Below are 26,048 nucleotides of genomic sequence, written 5' to 3'. Positions count from 1 at the left end.
ATTTTAGGAGAGAAACTTCGAACATAAGCAAAGCTTATTGTGGCGGTAGACATAATAGAACACAAGATATTTGACGGATGCCTGAATCTCGCTAACGACATTTTAAAGATAAGCTTAAATATATACAACAACAACATTAGGACCGTCGGTATACCGAGCGAATACACCCGCTCGCTGGAAGATCTTCCCTGTGTCGTTATCCTCCAAACTTATTACTAACTTTTTCTAATTATGTAGAAGAATAACGGAGAACCAAGAAAATTCAAATGTTTTTTTTCCTCTCAAAAATGAATTTTGATTCTGTTCAATAATTATTAGGGAACTTCCGAAGTCGAAATTATTCTTTATGGATGTACGTGTCGATGTTTTCTTAAGAAAAATCGGTACTAAATATCGGTATATGACTTAAGAGTCAAGTCAAGCCTACTTGAGTGAGCGATGCATCCGCGTGGACAGCTGTTATACAATAATACATTTACATGTTTTCGTCAAGTATGAAGTTTAGTGAAAAGTGAATGTGGTGTCAATTGTCCATACAAAATATCTATCAAACAAATAAAATTAAAATTGTCTTTTGAAAAATGAAACAATTCCATCAGTATTTTCTGATGACGTTGTCACGTTCAACTATCGTCAGTAACAGACAGCCGATATTTTTTTATCAAAATTCAAACGAATATTGTGTAAATAAGTTTAGTGCCGTACCCAGAAAGAACGGAGCGTTCGAAGCAAAAATGTATTGTGAAAATTTCGACACATTTGGAAAATTGCACGCGAAATTTTCCTTGTTTGGAAAATCGAAAGCCTAAAGTGTGTGTACTTGAACGATATTTGTTTTCTGAATAGAGTTTTATGAAAAAAAGTTTGCTGACATAAGAAAAATTTTAGTTAAATGCGTATTTCTGTCTGAGTATTTTTTCATTGTATTCTCAAATCTATATATATAAAAATGAATTGCTGTTCGTTAGTCTCGCTAAAACTCGAGAACGGCTCGACTGATTTGGCTAATTTTGGTCTTGAATTATTTGTGAAAGTTCAGAGAAGGTTTAAAAGGTAGACAAATATGAAAATGCTCGGAGTTAAATAAAAATAACAATTTTGTTTTTCCTTTGATGTGTCCTCCGTCGGACGGATTCTTTTTGTTTGTTTTAAGTTTATTTTATATAAAAGCTTATGTCTTCTATTTATCGATTGAGGCACTACGAAGTCTGCCGGGTCAGCTAGTTCTTCAATAAATAACTCGATAATTCACTTTGATTCACTTTGGTTTATAGTTTATATATTTTACGCCGGTGACCACTTAACACTAGGAAGGCCGTTATACATCAAAGTATTTATACATACGTAGTTTATTTATTTTTTCTCAATAGTTGTGTATAACGCTTGAACGTGTGCATCCGATATTAAGTGCTTACGGAGCTTATACGCAAAACAATGTAAATGGACCCACATTAAGAAATGAAATCGAAATTTTCTATTACCCATCAAATAAAAATGTATAGTTGTTTAGCGACTTCAATAAGCATTATTGTTGTAAATTCCCGTGTAAAATTATAATAAGCTATACCGCTAATAATAATTCATCATAAGTATCCGTGTGAACAAAGTTTTAATAACCAAAATTTCCTTTGAATCACTTTAAAAATCGCACTTAAATGTAACTTAAGCACATACGTTACACAGAATACGCAAAACTTAACTCGTAGATCAAGAAGCAAGCAACAAATCAACAGTGAGAGTTCCTATCTCGCGGTTAGCGAACATTCGCGAAGGACGCGCACACGCTTCATAAGAATAGCGTGGCGGGTAGCGGAAACGATTTTACAGAAACAAATTCTTTAGTGAGTTTTTGATTAAATAATTCATAAAATATTAAGGTGATGGAAACAATCATACAAGCAGCGCAAAATTATATCCCTCAAGAATAGTTTTTTTTGGTTATTTTCTTGATAATAAATAACTTGTGTATTGTTTTTTCTATACTCTTGACAAGGCTTATGTAAAAATCGAGCGGGTGATATTGCTCGGTAGACCGACCGTCCAAATGTTGTTTATTATTTTTTTATTTTTTTTTTCCTACCTGAGCTGGTAGCCTGGAGCGGCTATTCCAGCGTAACTGTAACTAGTAGGTGAGCTCTCACGGGACTCAAACCTGGCGACGATGCTAACACGAACCCTAGCAAGAGTCGTGCTTCGCAGAATCTACCACCGGAGCGGAAGCGCGACCCACTGAGAAGATACGGCGAGAAACTTTGTGGGCTGTGTCTGAGAGTTAATTTACTCGTCGAGCCCTTAGTCGCAAGCGACGGGTTCGACGAGAACGGTGACCGGTGCTTGAAGTACCTAGAAGCACCGTTAGTGGATCGGGAGGATCCGAGATGACGTGTTTTGGGCGACGTCGACTGCTTTCCATTCTGTCCGCAGGATCGGGAATGTAGTTACCGGCGGCCACGATGAGAGGGTTCTCGTGTCGTGCCGCTTTATCGAAGTGGTTGTTGTTGTTCGGAACTTGTAGGTATATATGTAAGATTATCTTGAAAATGTCGTAAGCGAGATTCAGGCATCTGTCAAATATCTTGCATTTTATGATAGCTACCGCCACAATAGCATAACAAACATATATTATATTATTATTATATATCATTATGTATTTGTCTATACTATTTTGAATGTAATAAATTGAACTCTATAAAAAACTGGGCCTAGGGGTAAAATGCAAATTTATCCTTTATATTCTGCTGAGCTGATTGACTGATTGAAAGAATTGTGAAAATGAAATCATTTGAAAAGATATTCTTTGCATCATTTCTAATATATATTATGACGAAGCAGTTGCCAGAGTTTGTGTTAATTTAAATTCTTTAAGCTGCTTACAAGCTACTTCAACGAGACTTTCCGCATTCTTCTTCGATTTAAAATTCAGTATTTGAAAACAAGAAAACGCTTGCTTCTTTGTCTTATGCCAAACGTCTGCAGAGACCGCAGGAAACGTCACCGCATGGCGCCATCTCGACCGCTAATAAACGATTCTGTGTAGTATCTTGTCGGTGTAAATGCTGAATTACGTATAGGAAACTTAACCATAATTAGTCGACTTGAATAGAAAACAAAACGCTATCAAAACTATACGACGTCATCACTACCTAAAAGATACGATATCCGTGTGCTTATTGAGAGCTTTTTAACTTCTCGTTCTCTCTAAACTCTTAACTCTTCGTTTGATTTTTATTACACGATGTTATTCCTTCACCGCGGAAGTCAATCGTGAACATTTGTTGAGTATGTATTTCATTAGAAAAATTGGTACCCGCCTGGTATTCGAAAACCGTTGTATCGCTAGATACGAATGCACCGGATGTCTTATCCTTTAGGCCATAACGACTGCGTCACTCTTTCTAAGGATGAAGTTATATTGCGTCATAAAAACTCAAATTTTAATTTAGGTAATTACCAATAGCAGAGCAACTTGTATGAGTAGGTATCACAGTACTATCTAATTCTGCTGTGAATCAATCATGCATTCCGGTTTGAATTTTGAGACAACCGTACAATACAATTGACGTTTCAACCTCATATCCTAAAATAAATAGTACCATTTACGCTATGAACTCCCTGTGTTAGGGCTTTAATGTAAGTTGGAATTTAGCCCGTCAAATATCTTCGTCACGCGTCTATAAGAACTCAATTTTTTTTTATTACTTAGATGGGAAGACGAGCTCACAGCCCACCCGGTGTTAAGTGGTTACTGAAGCCCATAGACATCTAAATACGCCACCCACCTTGAGATATTATAAATTCTAAGGTCTCAGTATAGTTACAACGGCTGCCCCGCCCTTCAAACCGAAACGAATTACTGCTTCACGGCAGAAATAGGTGGTGATATCTACCCGCGCGGACTCACAAGCGGTCCTACCACCAGTAAAAGGTACAAATCCGCCACCTCGACCTCACAGGGGTACCTTCCTACCCGCGCCGCTTATGGACAATATGCACAATGCTAAAACAACTAATAAAATAGCAAAAACACTGGCGGCTTGACTTTATGTAATCATAAATGAAACACGAGATTTAAGTATTTAACAAACACTTTATATTAACAATGACAATAATAATAATAATAATAATTATAAAAATAACATAATTTCAACATTCGGTCGGCGTGCGGCTTACAAATTACTTTACACAACTAAATAGATTCACATTTAATGTTAAAACATTCTATTTTTCGTACTTCAGAAGTAGTGTTCGCTAGGAAATGAATGAGTCTACAAGATAAACGCTTAAAACAAGATTATTTTATCGAACACACATTTAAAAAATAAATATATATTTAAAATAATTATTTAATTTAAATTTAAAATATAAATTTTTATAGTTTCTGATCGGCAAGATACAATTAATTACAAGAATAACATTCTAAATAATTGTTTAGCACTAGTCTAAAATAATAATTAGTATGCTACTATTACTTAGGACTTTTTTTGTAAATACCACGCCACTATTAATAGATTGCAATTAAGGAACATGTCTTCTGTTTCAGGTAAAAATTTTGAAAAATAACAAAAAAATTGGGTAGAATCGAAAAATTAAGATACGTCAATTATTTTTGTTACAAGAACGCAATGTACAAAAAATTACGTCAGCTGATATGCGAGAACAATACGAACCAGCTGGGAATGGTGTCAGTTTTTTAGATTATTAGCGATTCAGAAATTTTATCTGTCTTATGTGTTATTATAAATTCATTGCGGGTAGAAGAAAAGCAAAAAATAATAAGTTTGTTTCAGCTTCAAAAGCTTTCCCTTCCATTCCCTTTTGTCTCTCATATTATCCATAAATAACAATATTCTCTCAGTATATAAATTATGGTGATCCGCAAAATGACTGATAAAATAATTAAAATATAAATGAGGAATTTAAGTCGTCAAGCTTTTTACGTGAATAAAATAATAATTTTATTTCATTTAAAGCTTGATAAAATTAAATATGGTTTACAATAAAGTAATAAGAAGTTACAGAAAACTAATCATATAGATTTTTGAAATATGTTTCTAGAAGTATGACCTTGTTTTATTAGGGTAAAACTACTAGCCAAAGTTCAGATTTGAATTCTCTAATAAAATAATATTTTTATATTCGTTTTTTTTTAAGGAAGGAACCGTTTAAAAGAAATTGTAATAACTTATATAAATACATTACGACTAGTTAGTTACATAACTAATGTAATTATAATATGAAGAGCTAACACGTACGACACATAGCTAGGAAATACATTATTTTTTATACAGAAATTATCATTTGTAAAAATTACACAGATTTTATTATAATAAATATAGAGTACAACTATAAGATCCCAGATTTCTTGATTGAATTGATAGTTAATTTAATATTAATTTGTATTTTAAATATACAATTATTTATTACTATTGATAGTTTAAAGAGATATCACACACACACAAACACACGACGTCAATGCGATCGGTTGAAAAATATCTAGAAGTAATCAAATTTAAGTCGCATTTTTACCAATGATAATTTCTACAAACATAGATAAGTTTAAGTAATTTATTTTATAATATATAAATACAACTAGATTGGACTATGAAGCTTAGAAATATGTAGGATAGGATTCATTCACGTCTTTATTAAATTTTAAACATATCTTACAATTTCATATCTTTCGAGATTTAATAGAGAATCGCAAAGATGAAGCAATCTTTTATCGGCAGCTAAGTTGAAAATGCATTGTTACAAAATCTTTTAGTCACAAGGGTACGTGATAAGATTTATCAGTCCACTTCAGTGTATTCATTGGGACAATAATTTCTCCAATACTTTCCCTCAGTTTGTTCTACTTTGTTACTTTGCCTCTTCTACTTTTGTCCTATTTTTTTATTTAATTATATTTATATTCAGATTTAAATAGATATTTACTATAAAAGCTATTAAGAGATTCGAAAAGGCGTTAAAAAAACTACACAAAATAAATTCGAACAAAATATTTGGTCCGAAATAGGCTGAAGATAATTATCATATATGCAAACATTCTAGATAAAGATACGTAGGGATCTAGGAATGAACTGCTGTATTATTATTATAATGATTATCGATGCGGGCAGCGCAGGACCGATCTTTGTGGCGAGGCTTGGGTGAGGCCCATGTCCAGCAGTGGACGTCTGTGGGCTGATAAGAAAAGGAAGAAATGGTATCGTTTTCTTGTAAAGGCAAATATTTATACCATTTCTTATACGGTACGTGAAGTGTCTAGCTCTTCTTGTAAATTATGTTTAGGGAAGGAATTGATATTCTGAACAGACACTTTTTTGTTACTGATTAGATGGATCAACGAAGGCATCCCCCGCCCGGGTGTAGAGTAGTCAAGGCTGAGCTGAGGCCAAAGTCTGAAATGTATTCTATAATGCATGACTGCATTGTGTTAGATATAGATAGAACTGTAGTTCCTCCCCATTGAGGCTCTCGCCGGAACTTCTGCCCGGTGGTAGATTCTGCGAAGCATTACTCTTGCTAGGGTTAGTGTTAGCAAATTCTCTTATTTTGAGCCCGTGAGCTCACGTACCCGTCCGCGAGAAACCGGAATAGCCTCTTAGGCTACCAACGAACAGGTGGGTAATAAAGGTAATTCCTAGTTAAAACCAGTTAAATTGTTATAAAATTTATAACCGTGATACTGACTCCCATAAAGTTATTAAGAGTCTTGTGCCTACAGCACGTCACTATTGTCTGTATTATTCTAATAAAAGGACGTGTCCACAGAAAGAAAAAGAAAGAAAAAAACAGTGCTGTATATGGTATATGTTTGTGTAGCCGTCCAAATATGGTAAGCGAATATTGTTAATTAAACAGGTAATAGTGTTCTGTGGACACGTCCTATTATTACAATAATACAGACAATACTGACGTGCTGTAGGCACAGTATCGTAAATATTTCCTGTGGTTTCACCACAATAGTTACGTGACCATGAACCAGCAGTGAAGTGAAATATGTAATCTTTTTTTTTTAAATTAAAATAATTGGGGTAAACCAAATATGGGTAATTTTTATTAGTCTAAAAGCAGCTTAGCGAATTGCATTAGAATGAGAGTGTAGAGTATTATAGCCCTTTTTCAGAATTAGAATTTATTTACAAATTATATGTAACTATCAACATAAAATAACTATTTTATTTATTGTTTATGAATTTAACATAATTGCATCTCTATTTTAATGAATATAATATATTTAATAGTAATAAAAAACATTTTGGTGTTTTATTGAATGTTACATTCGTTGCATTTATTTCACTGATAATATGATGTTGAATTCTATGTTATATTAATTTTAAAGACGCCATTCTAAACAGTGCCACGATTACTTTCATAGACAACAAAAAGCTATATTTTAACATATAAAATTTAGAAAAGAATTTGTTTAAATATAGAATATAATAAAATATTTCGTTGTACATTTTTTTTAATAAAATTGCCACCTCTATTTCGTAAAGTGAACTACTTCTGAACTCGGCAAGTTCATTGACAATCTAATAAATATAAACAATCTAAATGTATTGTACATGATTCTACCTGCATATAATTTGAAATAAATAACAAGAGTGTTTTGACTTGAAATGGGAGTACACTTTTTATTCTTAGAATCATTCTTGTTGATATAAATTTGATTTTATTACTATGGGACACAATTTCTCAAACAACATATGTAATCGAAAATATACATTATCAACGGAATCAGTCCAGTATGTTCAAACAAACTAAGACTAAATAGAAATTTTTTTTGGCTGAATCTTCAAAATACAATACGATTACAGAATAATAAAATTATAGACAAGACATTAGAATTTAAAAATACCTTTATATAAGAATATTCACTCTACTCTAATTCCTGTAGCATATTTGATTGCGTAAGCCATGCCGATACTAATGCCAAAGAATCTCAACGAATACTCATGAAAAGTTAGTAACCCTATTATTCTAATCCGGTAAGTCTATAGTTAGCTTTATAATTATACCATCCGGCTATGGAATGAGCTTCCCTCCGCGGTGTTTCCCGAGCGCTATGACATGTCCTTCTTCAAACGAGGCTTGCGGAGAGTATTAAGCGATGACTGTCCTAAAATTGGGCACTATTCACCGAATAGGAAGCAACCGATATCCTTACTGTGTGATAGACGAATTCATAGAGCCCATAGACTTCAACACATATATCATCGGATTTTTTTTCAAATTTCACGATTATTTCAATTATACACACTAATATACTTAACGGGTTGTCATACCCTAACTCTATATATATATTGTCAAGCCGAGTCATTGAATTCCATAGTAACACTCAAAGACGGACCAAAAAGAAGTAAATAAGTTTATCTACTCTTGAGATTTTATCCACAGTCTACCCGTGATCATGGCAACACATTAAATGTGGTAATAACCCGTCAAAAAACAGTGTTTTCAAATGAATATCATCGCCCAACTAGCGACACGTGGTCAGGTATAAATAACAAACCTATAATCATTTTCAAATCTTTTCAGCTGTCTCACAATACCTGGCTAATTTCGAACGTGACATGACAAAAAAATCCTTTCGCCACAAACACATTTCGTCGCCTCTAATGAACTGAAGGTCTTAATTAAAACAAGCGAAGCGACGCGACTTAATTATAATACTACGAACGGATCTTTCTCAACGGCTTCCGGTAATGGAGCGAACGAAGAACAACGGGTCGAGAAGAAAAAAATGATTAATTAACACCGACTACACGATACACACTTTCTTGTTTCAAACGCTAAAAGTGCTTCAGGCAAATTAGAGTGTAGTCCGACTGTTTCTGATTCATCATCTCTAGACTGTGCTGTTTTTGACTGTACCTAAACGTATTGTAAAAGTAGGTAATGTAAATTAAAATAGTAATGTAAAGTAAAGAAGTAATGTACAGTGAAGAAGTAATGTAACGTATCCATTCGGGTCTGAAGATGAAATTGATAAAACGTGCAAAGACTATTTAAACTAAAATTATGCCCAGGTTCTTACGTAATTAGAACATTCGTGTGGTAATTTCGCGCGACGGATACACTCTCATTTGTCGTATCACTCTTGTCAGAGCGGTCGTGGTCGTTATTCAGTATCATTGCTGTGAGCAGATGATATGTGCCTCACGAGCAATCTCCACTTCTCCTGGTTTGTGATAAGCCGGTACACTCATGCAAACAACCGCTAACTGCCGACTTGACTTGATCGGTCCATCGCATGGGCAACCTTCTATACCGATACAGTACTTTTTTTTCTTATTGCCCTTGTTGGTAGACGAACATACGGCCCACCTGATGATGAGTGGTTACCGTCGCCCATGGACTTCAGCAATGCCAGGGACAGAACCAAACCGCTGCCTACCGCTTAATACTCTCCACAAGCCTCGTTTGAAGAAAGACATGACATAGCGCTCGGGAAACACCGTGGAGGGGAGCTCATTCTATAGCCGGAAGGTACGTGGCAAAAAAGACCTCTGGAAACGCACTGTCGATGAACGCAGCGGTTCCGGATAATATGGATGTACTCTGCTCCGATGGCGGGAGGTGCGATGATAAAAAGGAGATGAGGGGATCATCTCAAACAATTCCTCAGGGCACTCCCCACGGAACATTCGGTTAAAAGTGCTTCGTCAAATTCTATTGTAGTCCGACTGTTTCTGATTCTTCATCTGTAGATTGTCTTTTTTTTTACCGCACTTAAATAAATTGTTCGAGTAAACAAATAATGAAACGTAATGAATTAATGTAAGTAAAGTAGATATTCAGCTCTGACGATGAGATTGGTAAAGCCAATGACTGTTTTTCCAGTCGAGAAACGGTCGTGCGAAAACTTTTTAAACTAAAATTATCCTCAGGTTCTTGGGTAATAATTTTTTATTTATTGCTTAGATGGGTGGGCGAACTCACAGCCCACCTGGCGTTAAGTGGTTACTGGAGCCCATAGACATCTACAAGGCAAATGCGCCACCCACCTTGAGATATAAGTTCTAAGATCTCAGTATAGTTACAACGGCTGCCCCACTCTTCAAACCGAAACGCATTACTGCTTCACGGCAGAAATAGGCAGGGTGATGGTACCTATCCGCGCGGACTCACAAGAGGTCCTACCACCAGTAAAAAATTAGAACATTCGTGAGATAGTTTCGCGTCACGGCCACACTCTGTACACCGGATTTATTTAATAAGTACCCCTATTGTATTTGAGTTTAGATTGATAGTAAAGTAAGCATTGTTCTGTCGATTGCTGCCACCTTACATTATGAAGAGTACGATAGCTAATCATGCAAGGAAACTTCAAATTGGTGTCGCAACGCGTGTCGCAAACCCCATAAGATGGCTTGTGGTTCGCTTATAACCAAACTTACCGTGAGCCCGTCGTAACTTTCAAAATAATTCAGTTTAGTTGCAATTAATTAATACAAAAAAAATTATTTGTTTCAAATCTGCAAATGTTTTATTCGTTGAATAGGTTTTGATGTTTCAATATTATATTATGTGAAGTGAATAAACTCCGCACGATATCCACCTACTTTTACTTAAGACGTGAGGTTGAAGATTTAGTTATGTATAATAAATATTATAGTACACGTCCCACTCTTCAAGTCGGACCGACTACTAGTTCGCAGCTGAAATATCGAGGACTCATAATACACCCCCTACCACGAGTAAAATAATCATCTTTTTTTTGTACGCATTCAAATTGAATATTAAAACAAATTAGTATGAATGAAGAATGCTTCTTTAATTGACCACGCGAATAAGGACGTTGTTTATTTTCGATTCAAAACAAGTGTAGCTGTCGCTTACAAATAACATTTAAGTCATCACAAATATATTTAATATTCATTTACAAATACTAACACGTTTAAATCTACATATACGCCTAAAATACCACAGCCTTGAAGGCTACCAATATTAATAGGGTGTTCGCATTTGCGATTTATAAATTGCGACTGCGTAAAGCTGACTTTTACTTAGTCATTATCGACGACGTGTCAACCCTATGTTGCGTACTGCTGAACATAGGGCTGGCAGAATTCACGAGAGACAAATAATTTAGTTAATTAAGAATCAACAGCCGCAGAATAAAAATCGGATATGCAAGCACATTCTTAACATTACTAAAGAGAGTTGACGAAACAGCATGCTATAGGAATAAATAGTTTAGAAGGATATTTTTAGTAGGAATATTTTTTTTTAAACATTTCGATACTTGGCTCATACGACGCTAGGACATTTTGAGAGACCAGTTCAAATCCCCGAAGCAACGTGTCTTCGCGACAATCTAAACATATCGATATAGTCGGAGCCAAATTTTCAAAAACCTTCTATGACGTCATAGGCTTCCAAGCCAGACATGATTAGATAGATTAGCCACAGGGAAAAGAAGAACATGGAAGTTACGATCTTGATGCCGCGTGGTCCGCCGAGCTCCCCGCCAATACTTCGACGTCTTCTCAGCACCAGGACAAGGACGGCTAGAGCGGCTTCGGAACAGAACATCGTGACGCTGAAGGCTAGGCTACAGAAGAATATAAACATAATGTAGTTCTTTTATTTCAGTCCAACTATCTAAGAAAATCCATCGGACAAACAAAATTATTCCTGGTGGTAAGTGGTTACTGGAGCCCATAGACATCTACAGCGTAAATGCGCCACCCACCTTGAGATGTAAGTTCTAAGGTCTCAGTATAGTTACAACGGCTACCCCACCCTTCAAACCGAAACGCATTACTGCTTCACGGCAGTAATAGGCGGGGTGGTGGTACCTACCCGTGCGAACTCACCAGAGGTCCTTACCACCAGTAACACAAAGTTGGTCTGACAAACAAAAATTATATCATACAATAAAAAAACTAGATTGAAGGACCTCATAAAATTTTCACTAAAAATGTAGAAGGAAGTGGTGTTTGGAAACGAAGTCATGATTTTCACAAACCTCACAACGTAAATATCACCACGCTCCTTAGAACATGATGTCCAATTCTCGATTATTATTATTTTACTTATTTACTGCGTAGACAGGTGGATGAGTACACAACCCACCTGGTGTTTAATATTTAACGGAGCTCATAGATATAAGCCACGTCAATACCCACCCTGCGACATGGGTTTTAAGTCTCAGTTTTAACAATACAACGGCTGCCCCACTCTTCAAACCGAAACCCCATTATGGTTTCACAAGATGCTCTACCTCTGGTAAAGATGCCTTCAACACTTTTCTAGCCACTACTACTACTAAGGGACGAAACAGTTCTTGTATCGAAGTAATTGACACCTTTGAGCTCCAATAATCATTTAACGACAATTGAGGTTTACAATCAAATCAAATGATCGATAAATGACAATTGAGGACATTTATTGATAATTTTAGGCAGCGGCTCGGCTCTGTCCCTGCTATTGCTGAAGTCCATGGGCGACAGTAACCACTCACCATCAGGTGGGCCATATGCTAGTATGCCTAAAAGGCCAATAAAAAAAATTTTAAGCGTCATCTTCCAATCTATAATAAACACACCAACAACAATTTTTTTTGCGATATATCCCATGAATTTATTGTCAATCTTCGATACTCACTTCCCAGGGTCCACGTGGAACTTCTCGTTCTTACTCCAGTGGAAGATAGCGGCCACTGTCCACGCGACGCCGATACCAAGGAACACGTTCACAGCATTAGAGCCGGTCACGTTGCCAACAGAAGCATCCGCGTGCTTATCTTGGATAGCGGCCACTTTACTCGCAAACGTGTCTAAGAAAATATATAGGGGTGCCTTCAATTGCCTAAGTGGATTGTTAGTTAGGGTATTTACTCTCAACTAGAAAACTAGGGTTTCGTATTTTTATCTTTAGTGGCATGTAATAAGGCTGTGTGTTGCGTGCTTGCCTGTCGATATTAGCTGAATACATTATGTCGATAAAAAATTCCTTATGAGCCCATAAACAATTTTTTTTTGGCAACCTTCTCGGTGATAGACGTCTTTAGAATATAGGTATTTAATTCAAATTTGGTATTCCAAATATCAGAATCAGGTGTTTTAAAATTCTTCTTTTAGACATCTGAGTGTTACCGAGTCAATATCTAGATTCTCCCTCCGGTAATTTTTAAACTTATTAGTTAGTAAACAATATCGTGTCTCATCTAGGTGAGACATGATATTGTTTCTTGTATCTGGTTTGTAAAATATGTATAATGAGTCATATGGATTCAGTATCAATGCCTTTTTCAGACAGAGGTGAAAGTCATCCTGGAATTGTGTTTTAATCTGATTATCCAGCTAATTATTTCGCATCAAATACATAATTATGTAGAGTGTGTATAATAATATGTGGTATTTACGCTTATGATTCATTATACTAAGAGAATCAAAAAGTAGTGAGAATAAGATAGAATATAATGACTATTGATAACTAAATAATGTATTTTTCTACATAGTCTCCGAATCTCTCTACACACCGACTTTTCCAAGACCTCAATCCCTTTCCAAAAAAAAGTTTTGTCTTGGTCGTGCAAAAAGCTCTCCACGGCATGCATCACCTCGTTATCATCTTCGTGCCTGTTTCCCCTTAAGTATTCCTTCAATTTACCAAGGAGTGAGTCATTCTCACTACTTTTTGATCTCGTATAATAAATTTCACTTAAATTTGGTAGTAATTAGGGAAGGAGACCAGGATATTATAGATGATACTTCTGGTACTATATATGATGAAAATGCTGTAGTTATAGCTCATGTTTATCAGAGTCACGTATCCGGATAGAAAATTTCAGCTTAGGATCCTCTAAAGTCAATATATCAATAACCTAGACACTTACCAGGAATACTCGTACCCAAAGCCACGAATACGATGGCTGTGACGGAATCCTTGATGCCAAGAGTACAGCCGAAGTGTGACGCAACATCTCCAATCACAGCCGTCACCAGGCCGATGCAAATTATCGAAACCACAAAGCAGACGTAGCCACCGCCGATGTCTGAATAAAGTTAATCGAGTTAGACAGTTCAAAATAACTAGGATCTAACTATATATTAATATGTGAAGCAAAAACTTTGTACCCCTCTTTACGAAAATTGCCCGGAGGGAGGAGTATAAAATTTCCGCCACTTATAGAGAATATAGAGAAGAAGTGCAATATGCCAATTTTTTTTTTTAATTATGCATAGAAAACACATTATATCAATAAAAAAAGCATTACACACACTACCATGTATTTGACACAACACATACCTACATAAAGATATACTCTTTGTTTACTGTCAATTGGGAAACTTTTTTATTGTTTAAAGTCTGTGGTCGAATTGAGAATAGATTAATATTGTTTGTCTTTAATATTATTGATCTATAGTGCAGTTTTGGCGAATACTGTGATTATATTATCGAATTATAATAGTGTATGACAATAGAATCATAATAATGGTTAAACTTTGAATTTAAATTAATTATAGTCGAATTTCGACTACTGCGGGGCCACTAGTAATTATTAAAGATTCGTTCGTGCTATAGAAAATATGTTGGGTTAAAATTACTAATTCTTAAAAGTTTTTATAAAGCCTAAGTATCCGAAACTATAGCTCATTAGATGGTGATTGGGAGCTATCACTCTTCAATCTCTGGAGTGTCGGCGGCACAGCCTGATCACTGTATCCATAGCACACAGAAAATACGCTGGAAGAAGTTCTTTACGAAGCCGGATGGTACGTGACATAAATGATCACATTGAACGCGGTCTTTCCAAGTATTGGGAGTAAGCTCTGCTTCAGTAACGCGTAGTTATGATGAGAAGTGATGGCGGACTTCCGAAAGAAATCTTTAGAACATATATTTGAGAGTGTATGACCACACAACCTTCTAAGTTCCGAGATAAACAAAATGATCACCTGTCGGTGGTATCAAAGCGAATATGATTTTCCAGAACAAAGTGACCACGTGGAGCACGTAGTCAAAGCACGAAGGAGGCTCGTCTGGGTCGTCTGAACCTGGAAATAAATTATTAATGTTACATGAGGAATGAGGAAGATGTAAAGAGTGGTACAAAACATATAAACTTGACCCAAAAAGTACGATATCTCTAACATATCAACTCATAAAGAGAGAGAGAGAGATATATAGCTTATGTTATTGCACACCAAAACACAATTAACATCAGAAAACAGTCAACAAGCAGATACGTTTGTACAATAGGCGGTACAAATCAAATCAAATCAAATCAAAAAAAATTTATTCAACATAAATGAAAGTACATACTTGTTGAACGTCAACAAGAACTACCGCCAATTCACAAAAACTAGCCTCCGTCCTGAGAAGAACTGGCAAGGAACTCAGCGGGCATGTCTTTTTTTTTTTAAATATTAGAGTACTTTTTTTTAAATATTAGATTTTTTTTAAATATTCATTTTTTCAAGGAGTATTATAACGTAACAATTATTACGATATTGAAATGCCCGGAGCGAGCAACTCATTCCCACTTTGTGCAATCTTCTAGATAATCATTGACTTTATTGTAAGCTTTATTGCACAGACGTTCTTTAATAGTTTTCTTAAACCTATGTATATGTAGGTTCTGAGCATCTTGTGGGATTTTGTTGTACAGGCGCACAGACAAACACCCGAACATACTAACATATCTTGTTAGTAACCTATTTAAATGTGTTTTTCAATGTCTTATTAAATCAAATTTTAACGCGTATAAGATGAGAACGATGCATTCCAAATGAAAAAAGGATTCTAGTACAATAAACATAATCACTTAACGCACGAAATGTGAGCAGATTCGATTTCTTGTGCCGTTTTCTGATATTTCTTGACGACACTATATGAAATACCTAGTTGTTATGTCATTTTTTTTCGGTAAAACTCAGCGACAAATGTTACAAGAATTTATTTAAGTTACAATGATTTTAAGTTATTTTTATAGCGTAGATTTTTATAGTATTACTAGCTGACCCGGCAGACTTCGTAGTGCCTCAATCGATAAATAAAAGACCTAAAGTTTTATATAAAATAAACTTAAAACAAACAAAAGGAATCCGTCCGACGGGGACACATCAAAGGATAAACAAAATTGTTATTTTTATTTAATTCCGAGCATTTTCATATTTATTTACCTTTTAAACCTTCTCTGGACTTCCACAAATAATACAAGACCAAAATTAACCAAATCGGTCCAGCCGTTCTCGAGTTTTAGCGAGACTAACGAACAGCAATTCATTTATATATATAAAGATAGTTTTATAGCGTAGTTATTTATTTTATTAAAATATATTCGAGCATTTAATCAAGGAATTAGTTGTATTTTAGTTCACACATCATTATGCACCTGAATTGGCGGTTAAGGCTTCCGCGAATTGCTCCTTCCACGAAGACGTTCCTATGATTATAGACGCGTTCGCTCTTTGCACCAATTTGTCTACTGTGTTCTGTAACAAGCAAAATGTCAATATACAATTCAAGTTAAGCCTTAAGTTTGCCTTAATATTACCCAGGTGTGGCTTGTTCATTGGTATAAGAAAGTATCTGAGGCCTTGAGTAGACTGTTGTCTACAATGTAATAAACGCAAAATATTGATGTAAATATTTGATATCGTGATGGCAACATATACTTCTTTACGGCAAGTGAAAGATATTGCAAGATGGCAAAATTGTGTGTTTTTGGATGAAACATGGCTCAATGCTAACCGCAGAGTCTGGAAAATCTACGTCCATAGTTCCTGTTGGAAAAGGATCGCGACTTATAATTTGTCACCACGGAACCATGAACGGGTTTGTCGGAGGTTCTCTCATGGCTATTGCGTCAAAAACCACTGGAGACTATCATGAAGAAATGAACGGAGAAAAGTTTACTGAAAGGTTTATCTCAATCTTGTGTAGCCTCCCTGAAACATCTATTATAATAATGGACAACACCCCATACCACTCGATTCAAATTGACAAGCCACCTGCCCAATCCTAAGAGAAAGCTGACATCGTCATTGTGCCTGTATCGACTGATGGGAATACCCGGTAGATGTTGTGAGTATATAGCACCTCTTCCCTGCCTATTTCTGCCACAAAGCACTCGTTTGTTCCGTTTTGAAGGGTGGAGCCTTTATACCATACAATAGAGATTTTAACCTCAGGACATTCACATTATCAAGTCAATGGACCCCGGGAATCACGTCATGGCGTTATGATTACTTCGCAGCAGAAATAGGATACCTTTGCGGATTCATGTTTGTTAATATAAATTACGCAAAGCTGTAAATTTTGCAAGCTTTTTATGTAAATACGGCCGTCTTGTCTACTAAGCCACTTACTTATCTACTAATCTTTAAATGAAATGACCCAATTCGGAAGCCTTGAAATATTAGTCGATCACCTTAAATTCCTTGCTCTCCTTGATCCTAAGCTGCGCTCGTGTGATTTCCCCGGCTTTAGGGAGTCCCATCATGGCGACTACTGCTTCCTCTTCCGGCAGCGTTGCGAGATGGTTGGCTTCGGTACCAGTATTCGAATCATCGTTATCTGTAAATAGAAATTGCTTGAACACGGATTTACACTAGCATTTCTCCAGAAATTTCCAGAAATCAAGCGAACACGATTCATAAGTAAAACAATACAGGCATAGCCAATGTCATGGTCGGTTATTTGAAAAAAAAACTACTTAATTATGCGCGAGGAAACGAGATTAACAAAGGTGGATTAAGACTTTTTTGCATTTGTGCATAATAGGAATTTGGTGCACTATTCTGAAAAGAAACAGATAGAATGAGAGAAGCGATAGAATTTTTAGTAAACTGCTTATATCAAGTCTAGTACCAAATAATTTTACATCCCTATTCTGAACCCGAACTGGGACGGAAATAAGTTTGATGATCACCAACATCCGTTTAGGGACTGTTAATGAAAGATGAAGAATATAGATTTAGATTCGCGAAGCAGCTACTCTTGACTTCTTAGGCCTCCCTTGGAGGTGCTCGGGTAGTTGTTAGCAAATACCACCCCTCCTAGCTGAGCCTTTACTCGCCCACCAGTCCTTGTGAAACTGGAAAGGCCTCCGGGCCACCGGTAATCCCTCAAATATAAAAAAAGAACATAGATTTGTTGCCAGTTGAAGACACCTTGAACCTTTATCACTTTAATGACCGACATATGTACATTCAAAATCCCTGATTGAAACATGTACACCAAGGAATTTCCGAAGAATTTCGTAACTCAAATAAACGCATTTATTTGAGAGACATTTGGAAAGTTAAATAAATTATAAGTAACCAACTCAACTATATGAATTTTTTTATTTCAGCTATCAGGATATTTGGAAAGTTAAAAGACTTGCAAGCAACAAAAAGAAACTACAGATACTACATTTGTATTCGTGATGCAGAACTGCCTTAACAATGAATCATGATGCTTACTCTTCAAACCGAAATCAGGACCACGTTCCTAACCGCCGTATAAACAAAAGAAGTTAATCTGACAAGCGTAAGCTTAACGATTTTTACTATTATTTGAAAGGTCATAAAACATACTTCGTAATAACCGTCTTCGTTCCACAATATAATTCCCAATGCTAGGAGCAATTTTTGTAACCATGAATTGCAATTATAGTAAAACGTCTTATACAACATAAATCGCTTCTCATTCATGCCTCAGAAAATAGTTAACAGCACTATGCTATCGCCCTTTTATTAAATAATAAACAGCTTTATATTGTGAATCAGTATGCAGCTCATAATAATATATAGAGAACCGCTCCCGAAATCAATTAGAACTTATATCTCAAGGTGGATGGCGCATTTACGTTGTAGAGTTGTTGTTGTCTATGAGCTCCAGTAACCACTTAACACTAGGTGAGCTGTGAGCACGTCCAACCATCTAAGCAAAAAAAAAATTAAAAAAAATTGCTTATGTTAATTTTATTTTTATAAAGACGCAATCGAAGCGGTAATGTAAAGTAATTAAGTAAGCGGTAATTAACGATCTAATAGAATCACTCGACCCATTTGTTTCGCTAAAATTGATAAATCAGCAAAATGTTTTATGAACGCAACGTTCTCCTACGTTTTTATGTATTATATGTATATTCGAGCTTTAGGAATGTCACTCTTCAACTTTACTAAAAGTGCAGAACACCACAAAAGCTTGCGTCTATCTATAAGAAACTATTAAAAGAAAATTATCTATTATTTAGTCTATTTTGTAATAACTGTGTTTGTTATTTCGAAGGGAAATGTGTTTAGTACTAATGTGGACTAAAACGTTGGAAGTGACGAATTTTCCCGTGGAAAAACTTTATATTTCAATTAATAATCAGTAACGTTTGAAGATCGATGGAGATCAATTTGAATTACCTTAAAATTTAATAAAAACTTTTATAGCACGAATGCATGTTAGCTATACTGTTGGCAGAGTGCCACCATTGTGGTTGCGACTTGGACACGGCAGAGCATACGCTCGTCGCCTGCCCCGCATGGGAGGGGTGGCGCCGTGTCCTCGTCGCAAAAATAGGAACCGACTTGTCGTTGCCGAGTGTTGCGGTATCGATGCTCGGCGACGACGAGTCGTGGAAGGCGATGCTCGACTTCTGTGAGTGCACCATCTCGCAGAAGGAGGCGGCGGGGCTCGTGAGAGACGCACAATCCCGCCGCCGTCGAGCGGGGGCCAGGGAGGCGGATCTCGCCCAAGCCCTGGCCCTCTAAGCGTTTCGGGTCCCCCTCACATGTCGGTCTGGGGACCGGCGAGGGGGGCCTAAGAAGACGGATTGCAAGCTGCTCTGCACGCGTTTTACGCAAGAGCATCCGGGTGATGGAAGGCCGGCTATCCTCGACCCACGCTGGTTCTGGCCCAGCAGGGTATTCCGTAGGGTAACCCACTCTAACCAGCGCCATCTAGGCGAGCTTCGGACAGTCTGCCGACCGAGAGGGCTGGTGGTCGTGGCGCCGACGACTGCCAGTCCGGCCTCCCGAGGGGGAGGGTGATGGGAGAGATGTGCTCCGCACTAAACGCTTCACTTTCCCCCCTTTGCCTTGTCATGAGTTCTGTCTCATGCGAGGTTTGGACGTTGGTTGTTGAGCGACAGGAGGTTTTAGTCAGTTCGACTCTGACATACCCCGCCCAGTATCCCCAGAAAAGGGCGGAAGTCCGGCGATTTCCTCATGACCAAAAAAAAAAAGCTATACTGTTGACATAAACTTATGTAACTGCAGTAATCAAATATCATGCATTTCTGCACTCACTAAAACGAATTTCTTTTTGTGCTTAACAAATAAAAAGTATTAACTAGTTTTTATTGTGAACCTATGTACGATGGTTTGTTTAGTCCATATTCTGATTCCCTTAGAACTTATTCGTGAATACTGTTATGTAGCTATTGCTTGGAGTAAGTGCGAAGTAACAGTTGTCAATAAAATAACGTAGATGAACTAACTCAGGGTCTCACTGATGATTAAGGACTATTGGAAATGGAGAGAGACTATCATATCGTGACTTTGTTTCACATAAAAAAAGGAATGAAGGAATAGAGATGCTTTTAATTTGAGATTCCCCATATTTACTGGTCGTAGAACCTCTCGTGGGTCCGCGCGGGTAGGTACCACCACCCTGTCTATTTCTGCCGTGAAGCAGTAATGCGTTTCGGTTTGAAGGGTGGGGCAGCCGTTGTAACTATACTTGAGATCTTAGAACTTATATCTCAAGGTGGGTGGCGCATTTACGTCGTAGATGTCAATGGGCTCCAGTAACCACTTAACACCAAGTGGGCTGTGAGTTCGTCCACCCATCCAAGCAATAAAAATAAAATAAAAAAATTAAAAAGCGAACAATAGTTTTCATTCATTACATAAAAAAGTCCATCACTATTCAAAGCTCGTTTACGTAAGCCATTCGAGCTTCGCGGATGAAACGGCGCAACGTTTTCACGGCCTCCCCGGTTATTTACCGACTTTGAAAGCTCGCCGGCTCTGTATAGAGCTTTTGAATCTCTTTAATGGTTCAGATGTCAAGGTAGAGTTTTTGTTATACACCAAACTGATGCGTATAAATAATTGTAAATAGACATGCTTTAACAAAAACCGACCTCAAATAGAAAAAAAAAGATATTCCAAAACAAATTAATATACACTAAAAATAATAATCATCGAAATCGGCTGGCGTGATATTGAGTTATTGAGTTGTTCATCTATTTGTCGCGCACGTACTTAATGCAAATTTATGACTTATATAGTTTTCTCATGGATAACATTATCAGAATTAGACTAAATTGAAATGGAACCACATGGAAAGCGTCAGTTTTCTAATAAAAAAAGAATCATTAAAATCGATTCACCCAGTCAAAAGTTATGAGGTAACAAACATTTAAAAAAAACTTACAGTTGAATTGGGAACCTTCTCCTTTATTGAAGTCCGTTAAAAAATTGAAATTTAATACAAATTTTTTCGTCAAATACAAAGTACATAGTCGCGCGAATATAAGTTTATAGTATAATATTATTATTGTTACGCACTGTTGTTCGGGATAAATAAAAATTTCTACCGAAGTACAAACTAAAACTGTATTAAACACTCAGAACACTTAAGGAACACTTTAAAATTCTCAATTCTCTTCTTCCGCTTCGCATCTGGTGATCCGTTCGCTGTTTCGCTTCGAGTAGTTCCGATTACTTACTGCTTTCGTGTCGTGCAACGCTTTTATAGTGTATACGACGTCCCTGGAATTATCGAGAACATTCTCGATAAGGCCAGATATGTGTTTCCGCTATTTGATAATAGATAGCGTTAAACTTCTCGAGCGTTCTCGATATTACTAGTTCTTTTGATATTCGTCACTGCTATTCGGCGATAGATGGCGTTACTTTTACCTGCGTAGCAATATAATAGAATTTTCTTCTGTTTTCGTGAGCCGTAAGCATAATTAATACCACTGTTATGGTTTAATCTTTTAGTTTGACGGACTTGGTGGTGAAGTAGTTAGCGACGCTGATTATTGCGCCGAGGATTGTGGGTTCGATTCACACATCGAGCAAACATTGTGTGATTAACACGTTTTTTTGCTCTTTGTACAACAACAAGAATAGTGGTTCTTTTTTCATGAGAATAGACATAAAACCTATCGCATGGCCAATTATAAAAAAGAATATAAAAACAAAAGTCAAAAATAAAAAAGAAGACTATCGCCGACCGCACCGCACGCGTTGTACACGCACACCCCGCTTGTTTTTTCACATAAATATTTTCATGGACTCTTATTAATTTTCTATTATACGAACTTTTACTGACGACCATATTCATCGTTGCGCGAGTGGTATACAAGTTTTATGGACAAATAATTTAGAAGAGTGCCGTGTCAAGTCGCCGCAATTACGCGTCGTCCAGCAGTGACGTTGAATTCTGCAGCCTAGAAGAAGCTAGCGACGGGTTGGCAGGTACGTCTACTCCTCATAGCCTAGCCTCGGCCTGCCGCTCTTTTTGTGCATAAACTCGCCCCCGCAAAAACTTCCTTTCAAAAATATTGAACCAGCGCACCGCCGTGGTGAAAAATTGTAAAGAGTTTTTACACTAAATAGCGTGCCCTACCCAGTGTTGTTTCAAGCTTTCAATACCGAATTTTGGCAAAACGCGCTAGTCAAAGAGCTTTGTTGTATTTGGTATTAAAAGATTCTGCGTAGCTTTCCGGATGCTACCTACCCGAGTCGAATTCGATAGCTGACCTCTTTGTCGTTGTTGGCTTGAGCCATCTGTCGTTTCGCCCTAAGTAAACTTCCAGCTTAATCTCCGATATCGATCCAATCACATTAAATGGAATTTAGTACTCGTATTATTCACGCTTTTAAAGACAATCATTAATATTTAATTAGCCTGCCATAAATCCTTACCACAATCACGAGTTATTGTCAAATTTGTTCACAAACAATTGTGGTTAAAACTTTTGAATTCAACGTAATTCCAATAAAGAAGTTTTGTGCATTTAATTTTGTACGCTTTTGTGGTTAACCGCAAATTTAATTTGAATGAAGTCATTTTGGCATCGAAAATTATTTATCTATTTATTATGTGATATATTTAAAATATACGAAGACTGGTTATTTGGTGAGAAATCATTTGACGCCAAATATTAAGTGTATAATCTATGTTTGGCGCTGTCGTCATGATATGCGGGGAACGCGAGAAGTGTTGTTTTGTTTATTTAGTGTTTCTTCAGGTTTAAATATGTAATAACGGTGGTTTATGGACTGCTTAATATCCGTGAAAATGCACAAATGTGGGAAAATGAAACAAAGGCGCTGGACGTAACTTCTCGAGATCCTCGAAAAAGTCCACTGAAAAAATTGTAGTAAATGACCAGCATTTTACTGAGATTATATTTCATGCCATATCATCTCATCTCATTTAATTTAATTTCATACCAGTTGATTAATGTTTCAAATAATCATCTTCATTTCACTCCAAAATATTATAATTTTTCATAAATAAAAATATAGATTAAAATAAGACATGACTTAAAGGTCTTAGTAACCAGGTCATAAAATCTCTTAAAAAAATCATGACATGCAAAGCGCATCCTATAAATCTACTATCTAGGGCGTGAAAAATGCGTTCAAAGATTCCGTTAGGTACATATATTGTATGTTTATACGGGTGAAGCTAATAGTAGCATACGCAATAAATACAATTTCCAAAAATATGTATTTTTCGGAGACCGTCATTAGTTTGGTAGTTAACGAAACGCAGCACGATTCCCGAGAGGTGGCAGCACGATTGCGGTATCGTCGGATCTCGGCTAACTTCGTGCTACGACAGAGCCTAGCCGATGGAGACGCGTAGATGCTATCACACTTAGTACTTTGGGGAGGCTTAAACGACGGAGGAAAGATCTTCCACCGAGCGGGTGATATTTGCTCGGTAGACCGACGGTCCGAATGTTGTTGTTCGGAACTTGTATATATGCGCTTTATCTTGAAAATGTCGTAAGCGATATTCAGGCATCTGTCAATTATCTTGCGTTGTATGATGGCTACCCGCCACAGTACACTTACCAACCAGCCTTCTTGAAGAGCGGTGCCTCCGTCCTAAGAACTGTCATTCGTTTTCGTTTGCTAACGTCAAGAGAAGATTTCTAAATTGTTCTAAGACAACAAAAGTGATAGGTGTACTCAAGATTTCTCTTAGATCGATCACCCTATTCGCCCTTAAGATATCTGACGATGGTGTTAATAATGTGATTTCTTCGACATATTGATAAACCTGACTTATAAATAGCTACACAAAGAAAAGAAAATCCATTAAGAGACAGAAGAAAAAGGTGTTAAGCTGTTTTGTCTCCGCCGGTTAATACATAGTAGACAATAGACATTAGGTATACAATATGAGTGTTTAGCGAAAGCACTGAAAGAGTACTTTCGCTTTGAACTGAAAGCTTTAATGGTTTTTGTGTCAAGGTAAGCTTTTTGTTAACTTTGAACACAATAAAACGTTTATAAAATGCAGCATTGTGATTGATATCGAAGACGCTATATACTATAATGTATTGATTGCATTCTTAAACTATTCTACTTCTAAATTATGTAATTTTTCAGGAGAAACGTTGGAAATTTCAATATCTTATTATATTATTCTCATATAGCTCTGCTAGGCTATAGAAATAAAATGATAATATTTAAATTACAAACTTCATCAGTAAAAGCAAACCTCTCTCTCGTCCCACTATAACTAATGACTAAAAAATGTATTTTCTCATACTCAGGTTCAGTGTTAACAAAAATTGCATAAGTGACTTTATAGCGTATGTGAGATATAATTCGAATGCATATTTTTATTTCACTCCGACAGGTTATTGACCTCAGGTACAGCAGTCAGGATCATTAAGCTCCAGACCACTCAACACTAAGCGGGCCGTAAGCACGTGCAACTATTAAGACATTACCGACGAACCAATTAACTAATCTATAGCAATACATTAATGGTGATAGTTGTTGTAATTATTTTAATGTTCAACATACGGCATACACCAATCATACAGCGTCATAATTATAATACATAAACATATATTGAGATTACAGAAACGGAGATAAATGGAGAATAAAAATACTAGCACAATTAATTAAAAACTAGATGATGACCGAACTTTGCTCGGTTTTCTTTTTTGATAACGCCATCTTGTTGTGTCTTTAAAGCGGTTAGTTGCCCTCAAGTAAGAAAAATAGTCTTATTATTCGCCAATAGATGTCGGGAAGAGTTGATTATTGAAAACACGAATAAAAAAACATTTTCTGAAAATAAATCGTAGCTAGATCGATTTATCGTCCCAGAAATCCCCTAAATACTAAATTTTATGAAAATAGTTGGGGCCGTTTCCGATATTCAAGATATATATATACAAGAATTGCTCGTTTAAAGGTATAAGATATTGGAAAACAATCAATCTCAATGATGAGTGATCTAAGCGATTAAGCTCGATGCATTTTAAGTGACTGTTTTAATTTGCTTTCTCTCTTTACAGACAAATAACAAACTATAAATACATCACTTAATCATAATTAAAAGGCATGTGTCAGCCCAAATTCGATATTTTTAAAAAGAGCGCACGTCATTCGAACGGATTGAATTATGTACAGTTTTTTTTGTATATATGTGTTTGTATAGCATCACTACATAGTATAAAACAAAGTCGCTTTCTCTGTCCATATATCTGTCTGTCCCTATGTATGCTTAAATCTTTAAAACTACGCGACGGATTTTGATGCGGTTTTTTTTTAATGGATAGAGTGATTGAAGAGAAAGGTTTATATGTATAATAACATCAATTAAATAGTGGAGAAATCAATAATTACAGCTTCCGAAGCGAAGCGAGGGCGGGTCGCTAGTGGAGAATAAAAATACTAGCACAAATAATTTAAAAATATTGAAAAACAATCAATCTTAATGATGAGTGATCTAAACGATTAAGCACGATGCATTTTATGTGACTTTTGTAATTTGCTTTCTCTCTTTTACAGACAATTAACAAACTATAAATACATCATTTAATCATAATTAAAAGG

The 26,048-nt window shown here is 36.3% G+C and overlaps 1 protein-coding gene across 4 annotated transcripts in view; it reads right to left on the bottom strand.

Moving 5' to 3' along the window:
- Positions 1–4,067: 4,067 nt before the first annotated feature.
- The window catches only part of Calx (sodium/calcium exchanger 3), a 104,863-nt gene continuing 82,882 nt past the window's right edge, over positions 4,068–26,048 (bottom strand). For 2 of the 4 annotated variants that reach the window (XM_028185773.2, XM_028185774.2), the window contains 6 exons: positions 17,393–17,538; positions 16,355–16,454; positions 14,916–15,014; positions 13,853–14,011; positions 12,619–12,790; positions 4,068–11,563 (listed from right to left, as the gene is read on the bottom strand). In XM_028185773.2, the coding sequence (XP_028041574.2) occupies positions 11,359–11,563; positions 12,619–12,790; positions 13,853–14,011; positions 14,916–15,014; positions 16,355–16,454; positions 17,393–17,538 (881 nt within the window). In that variant the 3' untranslated portion in view covers positions 4,068–11,358. The remainder of the gene's footprint in view (positions 11,564–12,618; positions 12,791–13,852; positions 14,012–14,915; positions 15,015–16,354; positions 16,455–17,392; positions 17,539–26,048) is intronic. The other 2 variants (XM_089738704.1, XM_028185776.2) reach the window with 1 other exon arrangement.

Source organism: Bombyx mandarina, chromosome 25, assembly GCF_030267445.1.
Source record: "Bombyx mandarina strain Sakado chromosome 25, ASM3026744v2".
Lineage (NCBI taxonomy): Eukaryota > Metazoa > Arthropoda > Insecta > Lepidoptera > Bombycidae > Bombyx > Bombyx mandarina.
The sequence above is the reverse complement of the archived record's forward strand: the minus strand, read 5'-3'. Positions and strand labels throughout refer to the sequence as shown.